This window comes from Semicossyphus pulcher, unplaced genomic scaffold (genome assembly GCF_022749685.1).
Source record: "Semicossyphus pulcher isolate SPU_LCO1_2020_fin unplaced genomic scaffold, fSemPul1.0.p SCAF_28, whole genome shotgun sequence".
In the NCBI taxonomy this organism is placed as follows: Eukaryota; Metazoa; Chordata; class Actinopteri; order Labriformes; family Labridae; genus Semicossyphus; species Semicossyphus pulcher.
Genome location: NW_027211702.1, coordinates 4,690,576 through 4,710,926, shown reverse-complemented (window position 1 = coordinate 4,710,926; position 20,351 = coordinate 4,690,576). Strand labels below are relative to the sequence as shown.

Sequence of the window (20,351 nt, the reverse complement as noted above, 5' to 3'; positions counted from 1 at the left end):
GTGCTGTCTATGGAGAGTGAGAAACTGTCAACTTTAGATAAGGTGGATTTGGTGCCGATGAGAAGGATTTCAGTTTTATTGCTGTTTAATTTTAGAAAGTTTGAGGTGAACCAGGATTTTATTTCAGAAAGGCAGGAGGAGAGGGAAGGGGGTGGGAGTGTGGAATTCGGTTTGCAGGAGAGGTAGAGCTGGGTGTCATCCGCGAAGCAGTGGAAATGGATGTTAAATTTATGGAGGATATGGCCAAGGGGGAGGAGGTAAGTGATGAAGAGGAGGGGCCCCAGGACAGAGCCCTGGGGCCCACCTGTAGTGACTGGGGAGGGGACGGATGTGAAGGACTTGAGCTGAATGAACTGGGTGCGGCCTATGAGGTAGGAGCGGAACCAGTGAAGGGGGGTGCGAGTGATGCCAATGGAGGAGAGTCTACTGAGGAGGATGGGGTGGGAGATAGTGTCGAAGGCCGCACTCAGGTCAAGGAGGATGAGGATGGAGAGTGAACCGGTGTCAGCTAGAGGCTGTTGTGGGTGAGATGGGCGTGAAGTTGAAAAGAGACTATTTTTTCAAAGAGAGACTATTTTTTTCAAGGAAACATTCTTGTTTCATTTGACTTCTTTGTCATGTCTCTGTTCTACCAGCAGGTGTCCCCCTTGGCTTAGTTTTTCCCTTTGTAACAGATATTGTGTTTGCGTGCTCATCTCTGTTTAGACTAGTTTTATTTTCCCCAAAATGTTTTTATTATTGAATTTTTGCAGCTCAGTCTGTCTGAGTTTCCAGTCTTCTGTCTCGTTGTTGATCTGATTGTTTTGTCTGTTTAATGGACATTTAACTTTTACCCGCACAACCCAATCCTTAAGTATGCATAGCTTAAATGGGTAAGTTATGTAAAAAAAATTTTTTAAAAAACCCATGAAGTTGTTATCAGTGGGGAATGAGCCAGAGAGACAAAAAACATTTTTTGGCTTTTTGGGCTGGCCTCAATAGGAAACTGGAGGAACAGCAGTTTTTGGCACTAACTGTTTGCTTCAGTATTCAACAGTATTCAGAGGCTACCGCTTGTCATAGACATTCAATTTAAAAGAAGAAAAGACGAACATAACTCTACTTTTAGTACTTTTTAAGATCATTTTAAAAATGTATCAATCACAGGAAAGGTCATGGGGGTCCAAAATATCAAAAGGTTTTATTCTCTAACACCAGCAGACCGAATCAAATACTCTCATCATTTCAACACTAAATTATAAATAAACACAGCCGTTAACAAAACACAGTACTTTTTATTCTTGCGAAGAAAGTGCTATCAGTGAGCATAGTTTGGTCATTAAAGTTACTCTGTATTTTTCTGACCTCTGTCCTGAGTTAATTTACTCCCATTTTGGTGCCATCTGTTGGGGTAGGCAACGGGTGGAGCGGGCGTAGTGGTTCCTGGCTGGGGGGCACGACGTGGCCTCCTTGACGGGAGAGGAGGAATATCTCCCTCCTGAGGGCCTCAGCTTGCTGGGATTGCATTCTCACCAGGTCCTGGAGCCAACGATTGTCCTCCTGGATCACACGTCTCCTGTAGTCCTGGAACTGTCGGCCCTGGATGCACACACATTTATTTAGAGAGGTGTTCAGGGTGTAGCTGAAAAGACCAACACTGACCAGCTCACACTCTTTAGTAAGGGCAGACCAGCATTTGTTTTAATCTATTTATGAAGGAATTCTCCATAAATGACCTCCATATCTGATATCACTTCTGGGCTGCAGAGCAGAAGTGGGGAGGACTGAAGTACAGATACTTATTTACTGTACTTCAGCAGAGTTTTCAGGTATCTGCTCTTTACTTGAGTATTTATACTTTTACTACCTGCCACCCACAAATATCTGTAAGAATATGTGTACTTATTTCACCTCTGCTGCAGAGCTCACAGCACTTGATAGTGCTTCAGGCACAAAGAATTGACTAAACTAGGAAAGACTACTTTAAATCTTTGCAACTAACCAACGCATAGTTGAAACAACTTTGCAACTAAACCTAAAATATTTATCTATGGGTATTGCGAGCTACAAGGAAAACTGACTTGGACCAGACGCCAGTCAAATGCATCGCATCAAAAACAGGCCATTTAGATCAAAGTGTCATGCATCGCGTCAAAACAGCGGTGCCAAAGCTTTTTGTTTAACTCCCGTGTTCTGCGAGGTAAAATGTTTTTGTCAACAGTCTGGTGGCTATGAAGAGAGCGATGTAACAGCTGTTTCTGGTTAAACAAAGGATCTTACTCCCTGACAAAAGGTCCATCTCTCGTCATTTTGACACCAAAACATGTAAACATCAAACCTAGGTTTGAATACACCGAAGTTTTATTTTACTTATAACAGGCAGCTGAGGGCTACAGATTACACAATAAGCTTTCATAACCCTGCTTTATGAAGCCATTTATGGCACTGGTTGGAACACCTATTACTTTAACTCCATAAACCTTTACATTGTTCCAACTGTGCAATCATTTCCTGTCTTCCTTTCAGTTCATTGTATAGGACGCGTGTGTAAGGTAACCTTGGCAAAATGTGTTTATTATAAAAATCAGCAGGATGGGAAAGTAACGAAGTAACTTTTATTTATTTTAAATAAGCTACTTTTTTACTTTTACTCAAGTAACGTTACTTCTACTTAGGCAGAATATCTCAGTACTCTTTACACCTCTGGTATTATGTGACTGTTTTTCATGTTGTTTATCTATTGTTTTTTATTATTTCTTTCTGTTAACAATATATCTCTTATCACGATTGTCTTTGTAAACTTTCATTTGTTTGTTGCTTATTGATACACTTTTGTCTCCGTAAAAATAAGATCTTTACCTCAGTTCTGTAAAACACACATGAATAGAAGAAAACAGGCTAAAGTTCTAACATGACATTAAGGGTTATAATCTGTATCAGAAGGGTCATCGGATCTGACTGGACAAAAAAAAGCAGCATGAATTATTTTGTGTTTTTTTCCCACAAGCTGGAACAAGCCGAAAAACAAATATGTCAGGGAAGGATAAACATATAAAAACTTTGTTCCTCCACATCCAGCAGACACAAAGCAACATGGATGCAAAGGTTGTACCATTTTCTTCTGTCTAGCGTTGAGTTTTTTCTCCAGTTCCTTCTTCTGGTTGAAGAGACTCATCATGCTGCGGAGACGCTCCGTGTCAAACCTGATCGCCTCCATCAGAGCCTCACGCGCCTCCCCTTCCTTCTCCTGAATATTGCACACACACGCGCGCACACACACACAGGACATTTTGAGTTTAAACAGGATCAGAAAAAGTTATGCAGAGATACAGATATACTTGCCAAAGTGCACAGACACACACACACACACACACACACACACACACACACAAACAGAGCGTACATCCCACTCCTTGATTTCCTTGGCGTATGCAGCTTCCTTGAGTAGTTTTTCCTGCTTCAGCTCCTCCAGCGTCCGGCTCCCCGACAGCGTCTGCAGAGCCTCCAGATCCACCAGCCCCCCGTACTTCAGCATCATCAGCTGGTTGCACTGCTCCTCCAGCACTGCAACAATACACCCACACACAAACACACATACAGAGACACACCAAGACTGAGATCAATATTTACAAATGTCACACTTTGGCAAGAGACCTTACACACCAGTTAAGGTTGTTTTCATCTGTTAGTGTCTTTTCTTTGACTCAAGTTGGAGCTTACACATCATCATAGGTTTCATGTCAAGTGCGACAGGAACTTGAGCTCGCCTTGGCCTTGGTGTTGTCCTAATTTGGTCTTACCCTGGATCTTGACGTCCATGTCCTTGCGCTCATTAATGAGCCTGACGTGCTGTTTGCCGGCTGCACTGTACAGCTCTCTCTGCTGGCTTTTCTCCACATGCAGCTGGTTGATTCGCTCCTGCAGCCGTGTGAGCTCCGTCCGGTCCAGCACCAGCGCCGGGCTCAGGTCAGATGGCACCGAGCCGTTACTGACAAACTCAATCTGGTAAATTAATAAAGAAGATGGAGAGAAGAATAACAGGAGAGAATGACGTGAGTAACTTCTGTCATAGAAAATGATACACATGAAACTCCTTTATACCGACAGCCTGTATTTTTAACACGCACGTTTGCAAGGGAAACGTACAAACAGAAGTATTTGTAAAGAGGTCCCAGCTGCCAATATTAACATAGAATAAATGTATCACATTTAATTTTCATTTTTAAATTTGTGTTAACATAAAATAAAGTATATATTTTCATCTCATGATTATTAACTATATCTAGAGTTATGAAAACTATGAATTTTACAAAACAATCACTGGATCAGCTGCTTGGATGTGAAGATTTGATGATTTTCTTGGTTCTTTGTGATTTTGAACAAACATTCTTTGGAGTTGGAAATGTATTATTTAGCTATCGTCTAATCTCTATTTACAGATCCTACAGTTGTGTAGATAGGGATGTGGATTTTAGGGACGGCAAGTGTCCTGGTTTCTGTTTGTACTATGTTTGTAGTTCGAGTAGTATTGACCAATCACGTATCAGCAGGCTGCGGCGTATGCAGGAAAAACAGTCCGTGTGGAGAGCAAAAGCAGGCGGAACATATTTCGTTTTAATGACGTCCCGTCTCCCATCAGCGTCATCTGACAACGATTCAGCTCTTTAAACAGACATCTGCGTGCTAACTGCTAACAATCTGTTCTAGATCTAAAATTCAGCTTGAGATAAATTCTCTTGACGCTGTGTCACAAAGTCGTTCAGTGTTCAGATTTCCCGATTTCCTCGAATGCCTCAGAAATTATCGATCCGACCTCCGTTCAACAAACGAGCATTTTAAAAGTAGCTTTCTTCTCCTCTTGAGGACAGACCTGACAAAGCTTCATTTTTACTTCTTACTAATCTGCATCATGATGTTGGTAAGATAAGATAAGACAGTCCTTTATTGATCGCCAGGGGGGAAATTCAGGACTTAATTTACTAAAGTCAATCACACTTCTGTAAACAATGCAGCATGCAGAAAAGGAAGTCTTGACTGGAAGTTGTTTATCACTAATTGCTGGCTACACACCCTGGCATGTTCACTGTTGACCCCAGAGGCTATATCGTCAGGCTAAAGACTATAGGGATCTCAGATTGGCTATCGTCTGTCAAGGATAAAGCCTTTGGGGACTTTCCGCATTTAAATTTAGATATCAGGATAACTTATATCAGATATCCAGGCCAAGACTGGAGTTGGAGATGAGAGACAACATCTACAACTGGATTTGTATCTGCATACTTCTGCAGTTATCTGTTCATAGATATCAGTAAAAGCTAAATTGTTGCCAGAAGATAGCCGAGGGGCTCCAAGATTGCATTTGTGTTCTGCCTCATTTACTCTTCACCGGACCCGAACTAAATATATCATTTCACATTGAGTTTTGACTTGAGAAGTTGACTAAAAACATGCTTTGTATTTATTTGTCTTTTGTCTTTTTACTTGTTGTTTACCTGGTTCAGTCTGAGAGGAACAACCACATCCAGTTCATTCATTTTCTGCTGTTTTTCTCTGTAGACTGACTCCAAGTCTTCCTCTGCGGCCTCACAACTGCTCTTCACAGATTTCTCCTGCAGGTCAAAGCACAGCAGGATTTAAGTGACTGAAAGAGCGCAAAGAAACATTTCAGATTCGATGAGGAGACAGAAAATGATAATCAGAGCGTGACCTTCTTGACGAGGGTTTCACATTCCCTCTTCAGAGTCTTAGCAATCTTCTTCTCCTCCGCCAGAAGTTCCTCTAGGTCAAGCCGACGCTCACGCAGCTGCAGTGTGTTCTCAAACAACGCTGGTTCACAGCCTGAAAAACACACACAAACACACACACACACACACACACACACACACACACACACACACACACACACACACACACTGATAACTGTTAAAGGTTTACACTTTACTGTGACAATTTGAAGGATTTTAATGTTTTTCCATCACAATGCTGACCTGGAGGGCAAACACTGCTGTCCAGAGCTCCTTCCTCATCACTGCTGCTATCATCGTCATCGTCATCATCTGAGTCTGAGTCTGAGTCTTCATCCGAGTCTTCATCACTATCCTCCTCTTCCTCTGCAAACATACATTTGCATGATCAAGGACACATGAACATATTGATACACACACACATGTTACATTGCACACTTATGTTCCTTCGTCTCACCTTCATCTCCAGCCTGCTCCTTCTTCTTCACACGTTTGATCTTCTTCTTGAAGACTTTGGTCAGAAACTCTGCAAACTTGTTCTCTGGGCCGAGTGAGGCCCGGAAGGCTGCAAAGAGAGTCCTCGCTCTCTCCTGCAGCTTGGCTATGTCTCCCTGCTTCTGTTCCAGCTGCTCGTTAAACTCCTCCAGCTTAGACTGTCAGAGAAGAGAGGGGGCGGAGCCAAAAACATGAGAAACTATATTCTATAAATTATACAGCAGCAGGTTCAGTGCTCTGTCTATCTACACATGATGTGTGCAGGTGCAGTACTTAGGGTAGGTCTTTGTGATTCAGCAGAACTCAGATCACTGCATGCATGCAAAAAACAAAAGAAAAAACAGCGTGGAGTGTAATAATATATTTTCAGTAAATAATGTGAGTGAGCAGTTACGTGGCTTTTGTATTGAAGCGTATCCATTCTGTTCTCAGGTGTGTCTACTACAAATCAAACTGTTTCCTTCACTTACAGAAGCAGTAATTTATTTTTATTATTATTATTTTTTATTTAACTTGAATTAAATAAGAGAAAGGGACGGAAAAAATGGCAAGAGAAGTCTTTTTCTAGGACCTTTGACCTTCTCGATAAAATACGTTATAACCTCATTGTTTGACCTTATTTGTGTGAAACTGTCACAATTATTTTATGAATTATTGAGTTATAACTAAAAAGGTTCCTTGAGAGGTCACAGTGACCTTTGACCACCATCAGCGAATGCCGTTGCTGCCACAGAGGTCCACAAATAACAGGCTGCCAGGTGCTGCTTTGTCTTTAAGTGTTAAGGAAATACTGAAAAACCTATCAATGAGCAATAAAAGGTGAAGCCAAAGTGTAAAATATTGAAGGCATTATGTTCCCAGTGAGGGTTGTTATAGCAGAACTAAACCCCAAAGCAGGAGCCGTCTTATCTGCTCTAAGGAGATACTACAATTTTTTTAAAAAGGGTAAATCTCATTCGACACAGAATTTAATCAAGCCAAAGATTACTTAAAGAAAAGAGACCAAATATTATAAACACTGCAGTAAACTATATCAGCAGTGTAACATTATGGATTTAAGCATCAGACACAGTGCTATGACCGTTGAGACAGATCAAATGAGAAAATCTTCCTTTGAACAATGTAAACAAACTCTTTCCCACCGTGACACTGTCTTCCTCCTCCATGCGTGCGTCGAGTTTCTCCTGCAGGCTGTCCTCCCTCTTCTCGAACGCCTTGATGAGCATCAGCTCCTGGTACAGCGTCAGCTGACGGAGGTCGGCCATCTTCAGCTGCCAGTCCAGACGCAGCTTCTGGTGACGCAGCAGCAGGAGCTCAGCGTCAAACTGACACACAGAACTCTCCATCTGAGGATTGAAAAATACGGCAATATTCATGGTGAGCCTGAGATGCCCTTTAATCCCATTTAATAAAAGATTCATCATTAAGTAAAAAACAAAACTGACCTGCTCCAGCAGAGAGTCCTGTTCGTGCTGCAGTCTGATCTCCTCCTCCCTCTCCAGCTCCTTCTCCAGCTTGCTCAGCTCTGCTCCTTCCTCCCCTCTGGTTAGAGATGAAGTTGACAGGCTGGGGGTCCCTTCCTCTCCTCTCTCCTCCTCCTCCTCCTCTTCTTCTTCCTCTCTCTCCAGTTGCTCCAAAACACTTGTGGCTCCCTCCTGCTCCATTGTCTGAGACCTGTTTGAAAGAAAAAAAAAGGTAATATAAAAACATTCTTGCGCTTGTCTGTGAAGGTTTCTAAGTCATTCAGGTCATGGTAGTTCCAAGCTTAATCCAAAAGGGTAACTGGTCAGGACAGGATACACGTCAACAAACTGCGACCCCACAAAGAGACCCATGGGGAAGGGGAAAAGTAGGGGTTAAGAAAAGCACAATTATGCAGGTCAATACTGTTATATTAGCCTGCATATATACAGGCCTATCAGGTCCAGTTTAGCACACTGCTGAGGTTTAAACGCCTGCAAGTTCTGGTTTTGCTGGACCTATTCTGAACCGCATCTAAGCTAATCAGAGGCCAAATAACAGAGCCATTTGACCCATCTACTCTCTGTTTTAATGTGTGCATCTTCCTTTCAGCAGTCTGCATTAAAATAAATGAAATATCTGGATGGATTAAAGTTCTTCCAAAATGGCTGCACCCGCATGAGATCATGTTGAAAAACAACTTCCCTCACCAGACAAAGTTTGTGATTTTTGGGCCTTTGCATTTTCTCATAACTGAAGTTATGTTGGAGCTGCTGTTGTGAATTCAAAAACTTTTTTGAGACCACAAGTGTAGAGAAGAAGTAATAATACATGAATGTTAACTCTTGAAAACCGTCTGGAGAACTGGCCTGAGTCTAAATCTGGTCCTGATGAACTTAAACCTGGCTCCTGTACCTCTGCTCCTTCAGAACCCGGTACCGCTCCAGTGTGGCCTGACTGTACTGCAGCCTCTTCTCTGGGGTCTCCTCTGGTAGTATGGTAGGAAGGTCGGGTGGAGGGCGGTGATGATGGGCTGCCAGATGCTGCTGGACCTTCTTTACCTGCTGAGCCTGAGCGTGTAACTGAGACACCAGGCGAACCTTTGAGTCCCGCAACGCCACGATCCGCCTGTTCATCTCGGTCTGCTTGTCACGGATCTGGTGGAATGGATGGAGTCATTAAAGTAATCAGTTTTTTGAATCATTGATGTTGATGTCCTGACATATGTGTTTCTGTGTGTCTGCGTGTTTGTGTGTACATTCTCCTCCAGGCCTATCAGCTCAGCTCTCTTCTTCTCAGCGTTCACTCTCAGGTGTTTGGGCACCGTGAAGTCTTTATCCGACTTCAGCTTTAAGTCTCCGATGGTCGCTTTGGCTTCCCTGATGGCCTGCACATCCTCTGGATCCTCGCAGTTCTCGTCTGGTTTCTCTGCGTAACTGAAACACCAACAGTTCGTCACAGTTTTGCACAGACATCACAATAGTTACAGCAGAGGCTCATGACTTAACCATGATCCCGACTAATCTGGCACTGCAATTTTTTCTAATTTGAGCCTGCAGGACTCGGATAATATTGTGTGACACGACACTCACAGCTGTGCCCACTCCTGCTTCCTCTTCTCGATCTTGGCTCGGGCTTGTTCAGCCTTCTCTGCAGCCTTTTGGAGCCTCTCAACCTGTCGATCTGCCAGCTTTATCCCTGCTGGACGAGCCATTGGGGGCCGCAGCACCGCCTCCTCTGGAGAACATAACAGATGTAGGTGAAGCCTGTCTCTGACAGGTGAAACAATCACACAGACACTTTCCTACCCTCTAATATGCTGCTGTCTTTTGAAGGCTCAGCTCTGGATTTTCTGCGTCCTGCTACAGCAGCTCCGTCTCCATAGGATAGGCTGGCTTTTCTCTGATGTCCGAGCCAGGTTGTTGTCTCGGTGAGTGCCGGAAGACGGTATGTGGAGACTCTGTGGTCGCTGCAGATGGCGACCACAGTGACCATGTTGGACTCCAGAGAGTTCTTGAACCTGAAAACAAACACAGATAACATTAAAGGAACAATCTGCCCCTGGAAAAAGCCACTGTCAGTCAAAGCTGGTGTTCTCTGTAATCCATAGAAGCAATAATATTTGAAATTGGCGCCATAGCTGTGGAGAAAGTTGTACAAACAGCTCGTGGTTTCGCTCATTCTACATTCCTACAACACCCAGCGTGCATTGCGCCCCTCCCTCTGAAAGGAACGGCCCAGCGAGAGAAGCTGGACTGAAATACTACCGTTTTCGCTGCATGTAATGGCTCAGAGCGGGTGGAGAATATACTGGGGGATCGTAAAAAAAATCTTCAGGTCTGCAGTCTACATTTCAAACCTGACGATTTTGAACGAGACGTGACATCAGAGGGGGAGTCCTAGATTGAGGAAGTGTAGTTTAGCGAGCTCCCTGGCCTCCGCCAGATGACGCGTTTTACGTAGTCTGGCGGAGGTTTTCCAGGGCCCGTTGGAGAAGCGGATAGCGTCCTCCAAAGGCACAGAGCCATACTGCATTTTCTTCTACCGTCATGGCATTAGCTCCCCATAACAGCTTGTTAGGACTGAGGTTGAAAATCAGCGAGTAAAGTATAAACGAATAAATTAAATGATTAAAGACAAGTATTATGAAACTGTATTATTGACACAACAGGTAACCTTTTTTAACCTACCTTCAATTACATTGAACTAGATGTGTGTATATATGTGTGTGTGTGTGTGTAGTAAGTACCAGTCCTGTAGTTTGCTGAGTGCTATGCTGCAGCGCTCTTCCTCCCAGCCCATCTGCTTTCTGACCTCCCTCACACGCTGAGCCTTCAGCCTCTCTGCCAGCTCAGTGAAACGCTGGTCCAGCTGCAGCTCCTGTACACACACACACACACACACACACACACACACACACACACACACACACACACACACACACACACAGGACACGCAACTGAGGACACTTCATTAATAAACATCCAGTCCCAGGAGACCTCCAATGGTGAATCAAATCAAATCACACTTATAGCACCTTTCAAACAAACCAATGCAAAGTGCTTTAAAAAAGTTAATTTAATAAAGCAAGAACAGAAGATAGGTAGATAAAGATTAAGATAAAAGAGTTATATAAGACTAGATAATATAAGCTATACAAATTAGAGTGAAAACACAATTAAGAAAAGCTCCCCACAATGTAAGCTTTGTAAGGTTTCTGAGAATGGCAAACATGACTAATGAAATAAGAGGATAGCGGATGACCCAGGTGTGTGTGTGTGTGTGTGTGTGTGTGTGTGTGTGTGTGTGTTTCTACCATAGGTTTCAGGCGAACATGCTCCGGCAGACGCTGGTTGTTGTTCAGCAGCTGTTTGAACTTCTTCTGGAGCTCAGCGAGCTTCTTACGCTTCGCCGCGATCTTCAGCTCGGCCTCCCGACGCAGACGGTCCTTCTCCAGCTTCTGCTTAGCCGTCTCGATGCTGCGGGCGATGGAGACGGGACAAAACTTTCATTAGTGTCCTAATACAGTTTCAATGAAATATAGATATACCTACATGTTAGAAAGTACATTTAATATTTTGCAGACAGAAATAAAGAAAAGTGACAAACACACAGCGGACAAGCAGAGAATGATTCTTCTCACTCACCTGTAGGCTGCTGGGTCCTCGATGTCCTGAGCTAACGACTCATTCTCAAGACCCTTCTGTTAGAACAACATGTAAACAAGATGAGATTACTTTTTCAATGGTAATCACCATTCATGTGGCCATTTCCCCCCAAACAAAGTCTGAATCTGATTATTTCTGTTGCAGTAAAAAAACTACAAGAACATGTCACAATAATGAAGACAATTACGATACAATCCACAGGTTGTGATGAATGGATCCTTAGGATGCTCCCTGGATTAGTGAGGCAGTATGCTACACGCCTATAGGAAGGGCAATACTGTATATATCAATGGTTTGGGATTCATTAAGTCAGTAAAAATACGATGACTGGGCGTTTTGAATGTTTGCGCCAAATGTTGTGCCAATCCATCCAGTAAGAAACGGAGATCTTTAACTGGATAAGAGAAAGTGTTGACTTGCTGCGGGTACTAGAAGAAAGAACAGTCATTAGGATGCTTCCTCTCGGGACCATGAACGTCTGTACAAAATGTAATATCAATCCATCAAATAATTCCCGGGATACTTCTATCTGGAACAAAGTGGTCGACCAACTGGGCTGCTGAAGTTGCCATACACAGTGTCGCAGAATAGGCAGTGTTAACAAATTGTGGACTGACCCTGGGTGAAGGAACCTTGGCCCTCTTTCTCTGCAGGCTTTTCTGCAGCTCCTCTGGAGGAAGCAGGCTGAAGGAGAAGATGTTTCCGTCATCCCCCGCGGTCAGCACAAACTGGTCATCATGGCTACAGTGGATGTGCTGCAGGTGTCCGTACTGGTTGTCGTGGATGCTGAGAGCCCAGTAGGCCTGCATGGAGTTGAGGCTTTGGTCGTCGGGCTGCAGAGGGTAAACCCTGATAAAGCCTGACTGCATGCCGCAGAGCAGCAGCTGCCTGTTGGAGCTATGAAAACAACACGACACCAAAAGGGAACATTTATACAGATAATAGTTTTATGGTTCAACATGTGAAGCAGGTAGAGAAGCTTAACTCTTAAAAGTTCCTTAACTTATAAAGGCAAAAAGACAGTTACATCCCACACTGTATTGTAAAAGTAAAAGTTACGTTTGTCCTACCTGAAAGCGATGGAGTGAATGGGGTCGTCGTCTGCATTGTGGATTTGCAGGAAGTCAAAGGGCTCATCCTGCTGCTGGTCTGGATCCTGGTCCTGGTTCTCAGAGAACTTACAGTGATACAAGAAACCTGCGTCAAAGCCTCCCTGCAGGAGAGAGAGAGGAGAGAGCAATGGATTCAATCTTTAAGGAGAATTCAACAGTCTTCTTTTGTTGCTTGGGGTGGCGTTATACCATGGAGAGCCAGAACTGCCCAGGCTGTGAGTAGAAGCCACAGCAGAGAGGACTTGGTGGGTCTGGGACGTAGATGGCCGGCAGCTCTTCCTCTTCTTCTTCCTCCTCTTCTTCTTCTTGCTCTGCATCCGGCTCTTTCAACCTCTCTTCTCTCTCTCTCCTCTTCTTCTCCTTTGCGGCTTGACGTCTTGTGATTTCCTCCTCTCTCTGGACACACAAATTAAACCAAAGTTGTCTGAAACTCAAAATTGAATTAGTCAGGCAGCAATTTTAATTAGCTTTACAATGGCAGTTAATAAACTGTATAACACAGCCAAAAAAGAACAGTACAGAATGAGATAGATAAGATAGACCAAGCTCAGACCTTGATTCGAGATTTGATGCTCCTGAACCTGAACAATCTGCTTGGCAGTTTGGGCAGCTGGAAGGTTGTGCTCGGCCTCTGCGTCTCTGGATCAGGACCCTGCACCTCGACCACGTGACCACTCTGGCACAGGATGAGCAGCCTGTTTTCACTCTGTGTATAAAAGAGTAAAAAAAATGCGACTGAATTGATAATCTCCCATCACAGAGATATTTCAGTAAATGTGAGCTGAAGAGACCAGACTCACGTGGGAATGAGGCGACCACTCCAGCGCCTGCACCGGCCCGGGAACGTGGACGAAGCCGATGGGGTTGTACTTTTCCGCAACGGTGAAGAAGAACACGGTGCTGTCAGAGCTCTGAGCAGAAGGTGGAGAGACAAGAAATTATTTTTGCTCATACTTAGGGATGCACGATATTAGATTTTTTCCGATATACTGTTTTTTTCCTTGTTGCCGATTTCAGTACCGATATAAGAGGCACGTTTTTTTCCACCTAATTGCAGAGCCAAGTTTTACCTGTAGTGGAACTGATATCATGTCTTCTCTTATTATAGCAGATGCAGAAATAACATAAAACTTAGGTTATGTACAAAATGCCATATTTATTTGTATGTAACATTTTCTTTCAAATAAAACTGCAATATTCATACAACTTAGACAAGCCTGGATGATGCTCTCCCTGATACTGACAATAGCCACAACTAGAGCACATTTTACCTATTGCAGCGATTAAAGCCAATGGAAATAACAGAGAAATACTGAACTCTTTCGCAATGTTGAATAAATAAGACTAATAGGCTATAAAAACTGCCAAACTGCAGACATCTTGCACCCTTCTTCACGCTTGACAGAAGAAGCGCGGCGCACGCAGTGCCCACACACTCGTGCTGAGTTAATGTCGTAGCATTACGTCAAGCTTTTTAGAGAGTCATCCAGCATTTAGGCAGAATGAAAGCGTTGTTTTATCAGTGGAAAACATTGGCCGAAAAATGACATATCTGCTGATGCCAATGTGTCATTTTCAGCCACAATCTGCAGATATCGATAATGTGCCGATAATAGTGTGCGTCCCTAAAAAAAAGTGACCCTTTCAATAAGTGTAACTAATCATCACCATGCTATAATTAAACTGAAGTTTTAAATCAGTGCCTTTGTAGGCTTCAGACCACTCACAGCTCTTTACTCTACATGCCATTTATCCCTTTGACACACATTGATTGAACCGCTCATTGGTGGTCAACCCGAACTACCTACTGGGCCAAAGCCCCAATGTCCTTATCACAGTTTGAGCTTTAACTGTTGCTGTGCAGATGTAAGAAAAGAAAAACAAACTGAACAGAAGTTTTCAATACAAACTTGGCTCGATGTGCAGCGCTCCCAAATGTGAAACGTGTGCACCAAAATGTTTCACATGGATGGTGCGCAACAGTTTCAACCTCAGAAAATGTCCTTGAAAATGTCCTGAAACCTCTTACCCCGGTGGCTAAGATCTCTCCATTTCGCTCGTATGCAACAGCAGTTACAGGTGCATTATGGGGTTTGAAGGCCTGTTTCAGGCGTAGCTTCGCATCTCCTTTGGGGCTACGCCCGCTGGCCAGGTGCAACCTCTGTGGGTTAAACAGCTCCAATAACCGGACCACCCCGTCTTCAAAGCCCGTCACTAGTAGACCTCCACCCTGGTTCACCTACAAACAAACACAGGAGGTCAGTTTTTTGTTAGTGCACAGTGTGTGTGGTAGCACATGTTGGCACACTTACCAAAGTTGGAGCCCAGCTGAGAGCAGTTCCACCCTGATTGAAGCGACTGGTGGTGAGTTCCCTTTTCGCCAGGAAGTCGAAAACTTTTACTGAGCCTGGAGGGCAAACACAAAAAGAGGACCTGTTTTAGTCTCTGTGTGTATGTGTGTTTGCAAACATGTGCAGCATGTGAGCAGATGTAAGTCAGTCACGGTCTAGAGCTGTCGTCGCCATCAGGTGGGATTTCCTCGACACGTCCAGACCCCGGATCGGCCCAGCGTGGAAGGAAAACAGACACTCTGGATCTGGAGTCTGCACACAGAGCAAACATTAGCTGTTACTATAATTTATTACAACACGTGATGATACAAATATTATACCTATACATCACCATAAACACTATCCAGCTCATTGAAAATAGGCTTCTGCTGGCCTTAGTTCAGTCTCACACAAATCTAGAAGAACACTCACTGTGTAGGTGAACGAAAGATCCAGTTTCCAGATGGCTCCACTAGAATCCTGCAAAACCCCATAGTGGAGAGATAAGTGAGGCCACATCATGTAATACAAGTGGTTATAAATGGTGACCTTTGACCTTTATTCTCTGACCTGAGCAAACCAGAGGAAGGAGTCAGGCGTTGAGCTCTTCACCACAGAGGAGAGGCAGACGTTGTGTCCAACCACCATCTCATTCATGGGCTCCATCTCAAACCTGCTGCTGTGGCCGTTACTGTCGGCAGTGTCGATGCCTTCAAAGTCCCAGCCCTGCAGGGGGCGGAGGGGGCAGAGGGGGCAGAGGGGGCGGTGGGGTTACGGTCCTGATGAGTCATGATGATTCTATTTAAACTGCAAACTTAATCATCCTTGCTCGACTATGGTGATTGGATTGCAGGAAGGGTCAGAACCTCTCTTTGGAACCTGTTGCCAACTTACATCAAATACAGACTCTTCTATTATAAAGAGCTTAAGATTGTGTAAAAATGTGTTTCTTGAGGTTGCAGTGACCTTGAACTTTGACCTTTGACTACGCAGTAGTTTATCTTAGAGTCCAAGAAGATGTTTGTGCCAGATGTACTAAAATTGCATGTATCCTACCCGGATCACTCCATCAGAGCCAATCGTCATCAGCTGTCCGTCTTCCAGGGCAAACGGCTGGACCATCCCGGCGTGGCAGTTTCGCCCTTCTTTACGGCAAATCTCCACCTTGATGGTGTTCCCATCCCACAGCAGCAAGTTACCCCAGTCTGAACCGGACACCACCTGACAGGAGGAGACGAAGGGCAACAATGGTCAACGTAATTATTCGTTCTCTCTTGAGTCTTACAGAAGATTCAGATTTTGATTGTTTAAAAACAAAAAGTAAATCATCAATCAAGTTAAAGTAATCATTTTGCCAGTAAAGTATTCATGTTTTCTTTTACATTTCTATGCAACCAACTTTATGTCACATTTTATAAGATTACAGGCATGTCTATAAGGACAACTATAACCACCAGAAATTCAGCCATTTTAAACATTGGCACTCATTGATACATCTCTAGCCTGGCTGACAGATCAGCATTGTTGCAACTTTTCAATCAAAAGGATGCAAAACCATAAAGTGTATCCTGCTTTATCATCTGTTTTGCCTTAAATAGGATGATTATTTACATGGCAGGAACATCATGTTGTTATGAAGAAAGCTTTAAACTAGCGACACCATCATTACAAAATGTTTAGTGAAGTAATAATTGAAGTGGGAAATAGGGTCATTTTCTGTTACACTTGCATGCATATGGACTACTTTACAATTAGTGGAGAGGCTACATTCACTTCTTATAGGCAGTCTTTGTTTTAAGTCTTCCTGGCGTGAGCACAAACACAACCTGTCTGAAGAACACACCTTTCCATCAGGAAGTTCCACGTAGCCCTCAATATCAGTCGCTGCAGTTTTCCCAAAATGTCCCATAAGCCCTTGCAATTTAAGACCTGTGAATGTGCTGGCCATTTTCCAGAACCTGACAGAGAGAAGAAGAGAGGGTTTATTTTCATTGTATTTGAGAGCATTAACATATCAAAGGGAATAATTCAACTTGCAATGTCTGAGTTGTGGTTTAGACTATTTCTTGGCCTGGGAGTTGTGATTTCCCAAAGCCAGGTAACTTCTTGGTGCCAACAAGTCATCAGGAAGCCACTAGTCCTGGCCAAGACAAAGCTGGGCACATAAGCTCCCATAATTTAAATCACAGCAGGGTTTTAACAGTGTTTTAGGGTTTTTGGTTTTGTCCTTTACTTGATGTGATGAGATCCTGAAGACGTGAGCAGTCCCGGGTTGTAAGGGGAGAAGCTGACGCGATAGACCTCCTGAGAAATGGCCTTGCAGCTCAGCGTCACCTCCTCTCGCCTCCAGTCCCACAGAGTCAGCATGTAGTCGGGTTCGCTCCCCACACTGGCCAGCAGGCTCCCATCTCGGTTAAAATCCACAAAGCTGTACGCTCGCTCTGTGCCACCTGAAGACATAAACCATGATGATCAGTACAATGGAAATAGAAAATATGGTAAAATAACTCGATGAATGTTGGTCCCATTTACCTCGGAGGACACGGTGCAGTCGTAACGAGGGAAATTCATAAATTATGATGTTGGGCTGGTTTCCCTTCTCTGCTACAGCAAAGTACTCCTTGCTAGGATGTGCCTTGACACACACACACACACACAAACACACACACACAGACACAGACATACAAAGTCATTAGGATAACATTGTTATGAAATATCAGGAATGTTTTTATGACTTCAATGCTTGGTAAAGAGTTAAGATAAAATACTTTGGGGGCAGGATTAGATTGCCTTAACCAATGACCTCATTCATACTTGGAACTCTTTACTTTGATCATTTGAATATTACATCACATTTTATCACAGGAGGGATCACTCTACTCCAACTCATAAAATGATGAATAAAAGCTGCTCATCAAGTCTCTCTTGAATCAAGAATCCTGGAGCCAGGCCGACAAATTGGTCAGCCAATATTAACAGCGGATAGCGGAACCTAGTGGTATCGGTGCATGTGATTTGCAGTATGAAACACTTTTTTGTCACACAGCAGAAAACAAAGCATGAGATGATTCAGGAATTGTGTCATCATGCAGTCTGTCCATCAGAGCACGTTCGGACGTCTTACAAAACTCTCAGCACTGTCTGCAGCACATGTAATAGAGCATCACAGCTGAGTAGGCCGTGGTCCACACTAAAATTAGTTGACATGTATAATAAAGTAACATTCTTTAATTAATATTTGTTTAAGAAAGCAGCCTTCTTAGTGCCTTTGGATAGTCATGATGATGTAGAATTGGTGCACACAGTTAGATTCTTTTTCCTCTCACAATCCGTATTGATCTCAAAAATCCCAGATTGGTCTGGCTTTAAAATATTCAAGAGATGCAGCAGTAAGGATGTCATTCACATCTCAGTCTGCCCTTTTGTGTCATGTCTCTACTAACTGAGCCTCACAGTGACAAGTACTTTGTCAGCCATCTTACCGAGATGGAGCCGATTCCTCCCCCGCCGCAGGAGCGGAGGTATGTCTGCTCCTTGGTGGAAACGTCCAGCAGGACGAGCAGGTTTCCTGCTATAAAGATCAGAGTTCTGTCATCCAGCAGCTGCAGGTTCCCCCTGCGCCCGCTGTCATAGCCGAAGGAGTGACTGAAAGCAGGATGAGTTAAAGAGCAGATTCACTCATTAATTTCGTCATTGCTAGCCCCTAGCTTTCTCTGGTGATTTTGTTTGTATCTGCTTTATTGTTGTATACCATCCATCCATTATCTATACCACTCATCCTGTTCAGGGCTTTCATTGGGCGGGTTTACACCCTGGTCTGGTCGCCAGTCAATCAAACCAAATAGAACCAGGTTCGCTTTGGTGGAAGGGGGGTAATAGAGACAGACAACCTTTCACACTCACATTAACATCTACGAGCAATTTAGAGTCACCAATGAACCTAAGCTGGAGAACCCACGCATGCATGGGGAGAACATGCAAACTCCACACAGAGAGGCCCCCTACGTCCCGACCACGGTTCTAACAAGGGACCCTCTAGCTGTGAGGCAACAGCGCTAACCATTACACCACTGTGCAGCCCTTAACTTACACCATAGCGTTATTTTAAAATTCTTATAATTCAGTAGTAATACATTGACTGTACATTTTATGTATATATAATAATGATTGTGTATATTTTATTGATCAATTATGCTTTGACATATATACGTGGAGTTCAATCAAAAATGATATACACAAGATTCAGATTCAGTCTCTATTGACCTCTGTGTAGAAAATTATAAAATAAACTCTGTAAATTACAATTCTAGATGTTTTGCCTCCGTCTGTAAAGTGTTATTTTTAAAGAAGGATACGAGAGGTGCAGGAGGTTCTCTGGGATTTCAGAGTCGGGTGTGATGAAGGGTCTGGAGTGAAGCTCTTCATACTTGTAGTTCATATCAGTAGATAGCTGCTTTTTTGACTCCTTCTCCACCTCCTGCCTCATCTCTGAGTTTTGAGCATCACATCCTGTGAGACAGAGGAAATGTTTGACCCAACCACCAATGAACTAACTTGTGCATTTTCCCCCTGAAACTATTTATGCAACAGAAAAACATGAATCTCATTATGACCATTTCAAAGTCTTGGTCACTAGAGACTGTTCAAGAGTCTTCACCCTTTGTGAAATTAGTGGCAGCTAATATAACACCTGCATTAGCCGAACATTATCCAAGTAGATTCTGTTGATCTCTTCTTATCTAGCAAATCAACGTCTGGATTTCAGTTTTTTTTTCAGAATATCTTTTTATAATCCTTCTCAAGAAGTCACCGTGGTGTTGACATTTACCTCTACTTGATAACTTGACGATTGTAAACCAAGTTACTACAAATAGTTCTAAAAAAAATAATTGCTCTAAACAACTAAGTGTTTCACTAGCCACCAAATCATCCAAAACAATTTATGAATTAAAAAAATATTGTTATTATTATTATAGAAAACAACAAACAAAACTATTTTAAAATAATACATAAACAGACTAACAAGTGTAAAACATCACCTACGTGCTGTTTGTTCTCTGTATAATGTGTGTTGAATAAAAAACAACTTGCTTAGCCTACATATCTTGTGATGTTTGTTTTATTGCTTCTATATTTTCCTATTGTATTTATTTTCTTTTATTACTTACCCTTGATAGTTTTTTTGTTTCTTTTTTTTTTTTTTTTTTTTGTCCTATTGCTTTAACTTCATATTCATATTCAGATTATTTTGTTGCCTACTGTGTATGTGATTGCTTGTCTGTCAAAGCACGTTGTGTACTCTGGTTTTTAAAGGTGCTATAGCCTATAGCTAAATAAAGTCATTATTAATGTTACCTTCCTCCTGTGAAGCTGTGTTCCCAGCCTCTTCACCACCACAAGCTGTCTTTTCTTCCGACATTTCCGCTGTTAAATCATCTGCAGCTCTGACTTTTTACCTGTTACATAAACAAGATAACTCATTATTCAAAGCAACTTTCTGACGTTACCTTAAAAAGGGCAGTAAATGTGATTTAAAAAAAAGCCAAATAAAATGTTACCAGC

General features: G+C 43.0%; 1 protein-coding gene across 1 annotated transcript; it reads right to left on the bottom strand.

The window, feature by feature from the left end:
• Positions 1 to 1,199: 1,199 nt before the first annotated feature.
• LOC138605165 (cilia- and flagella-associated protein 44) lies at positions 1,200 to 20,208 on the bottom strand. The gene is made up of 34 exons (XM_069677280.1): positions 20,145 to 20,208; positions 19,145 to 19,298; positions 18,272 to 18,434; positions 17,322 to 17,424; positions 17,023 to 17,239; positions 16,633 to 16,747; positions 15,846 to 16,010; positions 15,360 to 15,515; positions 15,222 to 15,269; positions 14,963 to 15,062; positions 14,772 to 14,866; positions 14,489 to 14,698; positions 13,260 to 13,370; positions 13,013 to 13,165; positions 12,649 to 12,855; positions 12,418 to 12,560; positions 11,965 to 12,244; positions 11,327 to 11,382; positions 10,996 to 11,158; positions 10,429 to 10,559; positions 9,488 to 9,699; positions 9,272 to 9,416; positions 8,938 to 9,115; positions 8,595 to 8,836; positions 7,664 to 7,892; positions 7,361 to 7,564; positions 6,181 to 6,376; positions 5,967 to 6,089; positions 5,687 to 5,817; positions 5,472 to 5,588; positions 3,780 to 3,981; positions 3,383 to 3,543; positions 3,092 to 3,226; positions 1,200 to 1,578 (listed from the first exon to the last, which is right to left on the bottom strand). The coding sequence occupies exons 1-34, from the start codon at positions 20,206 to 20,208 to the stop codon at positions 1,357 to 1,359; spliced, it is 5,331 nt and encodes a 1,776-aa protein (XP_069533381.1). The 3' UTR covers positions 1,200 to 1,356.
• Positions 20,209 to 20,351: the final 143 nt, after the last annotated feature.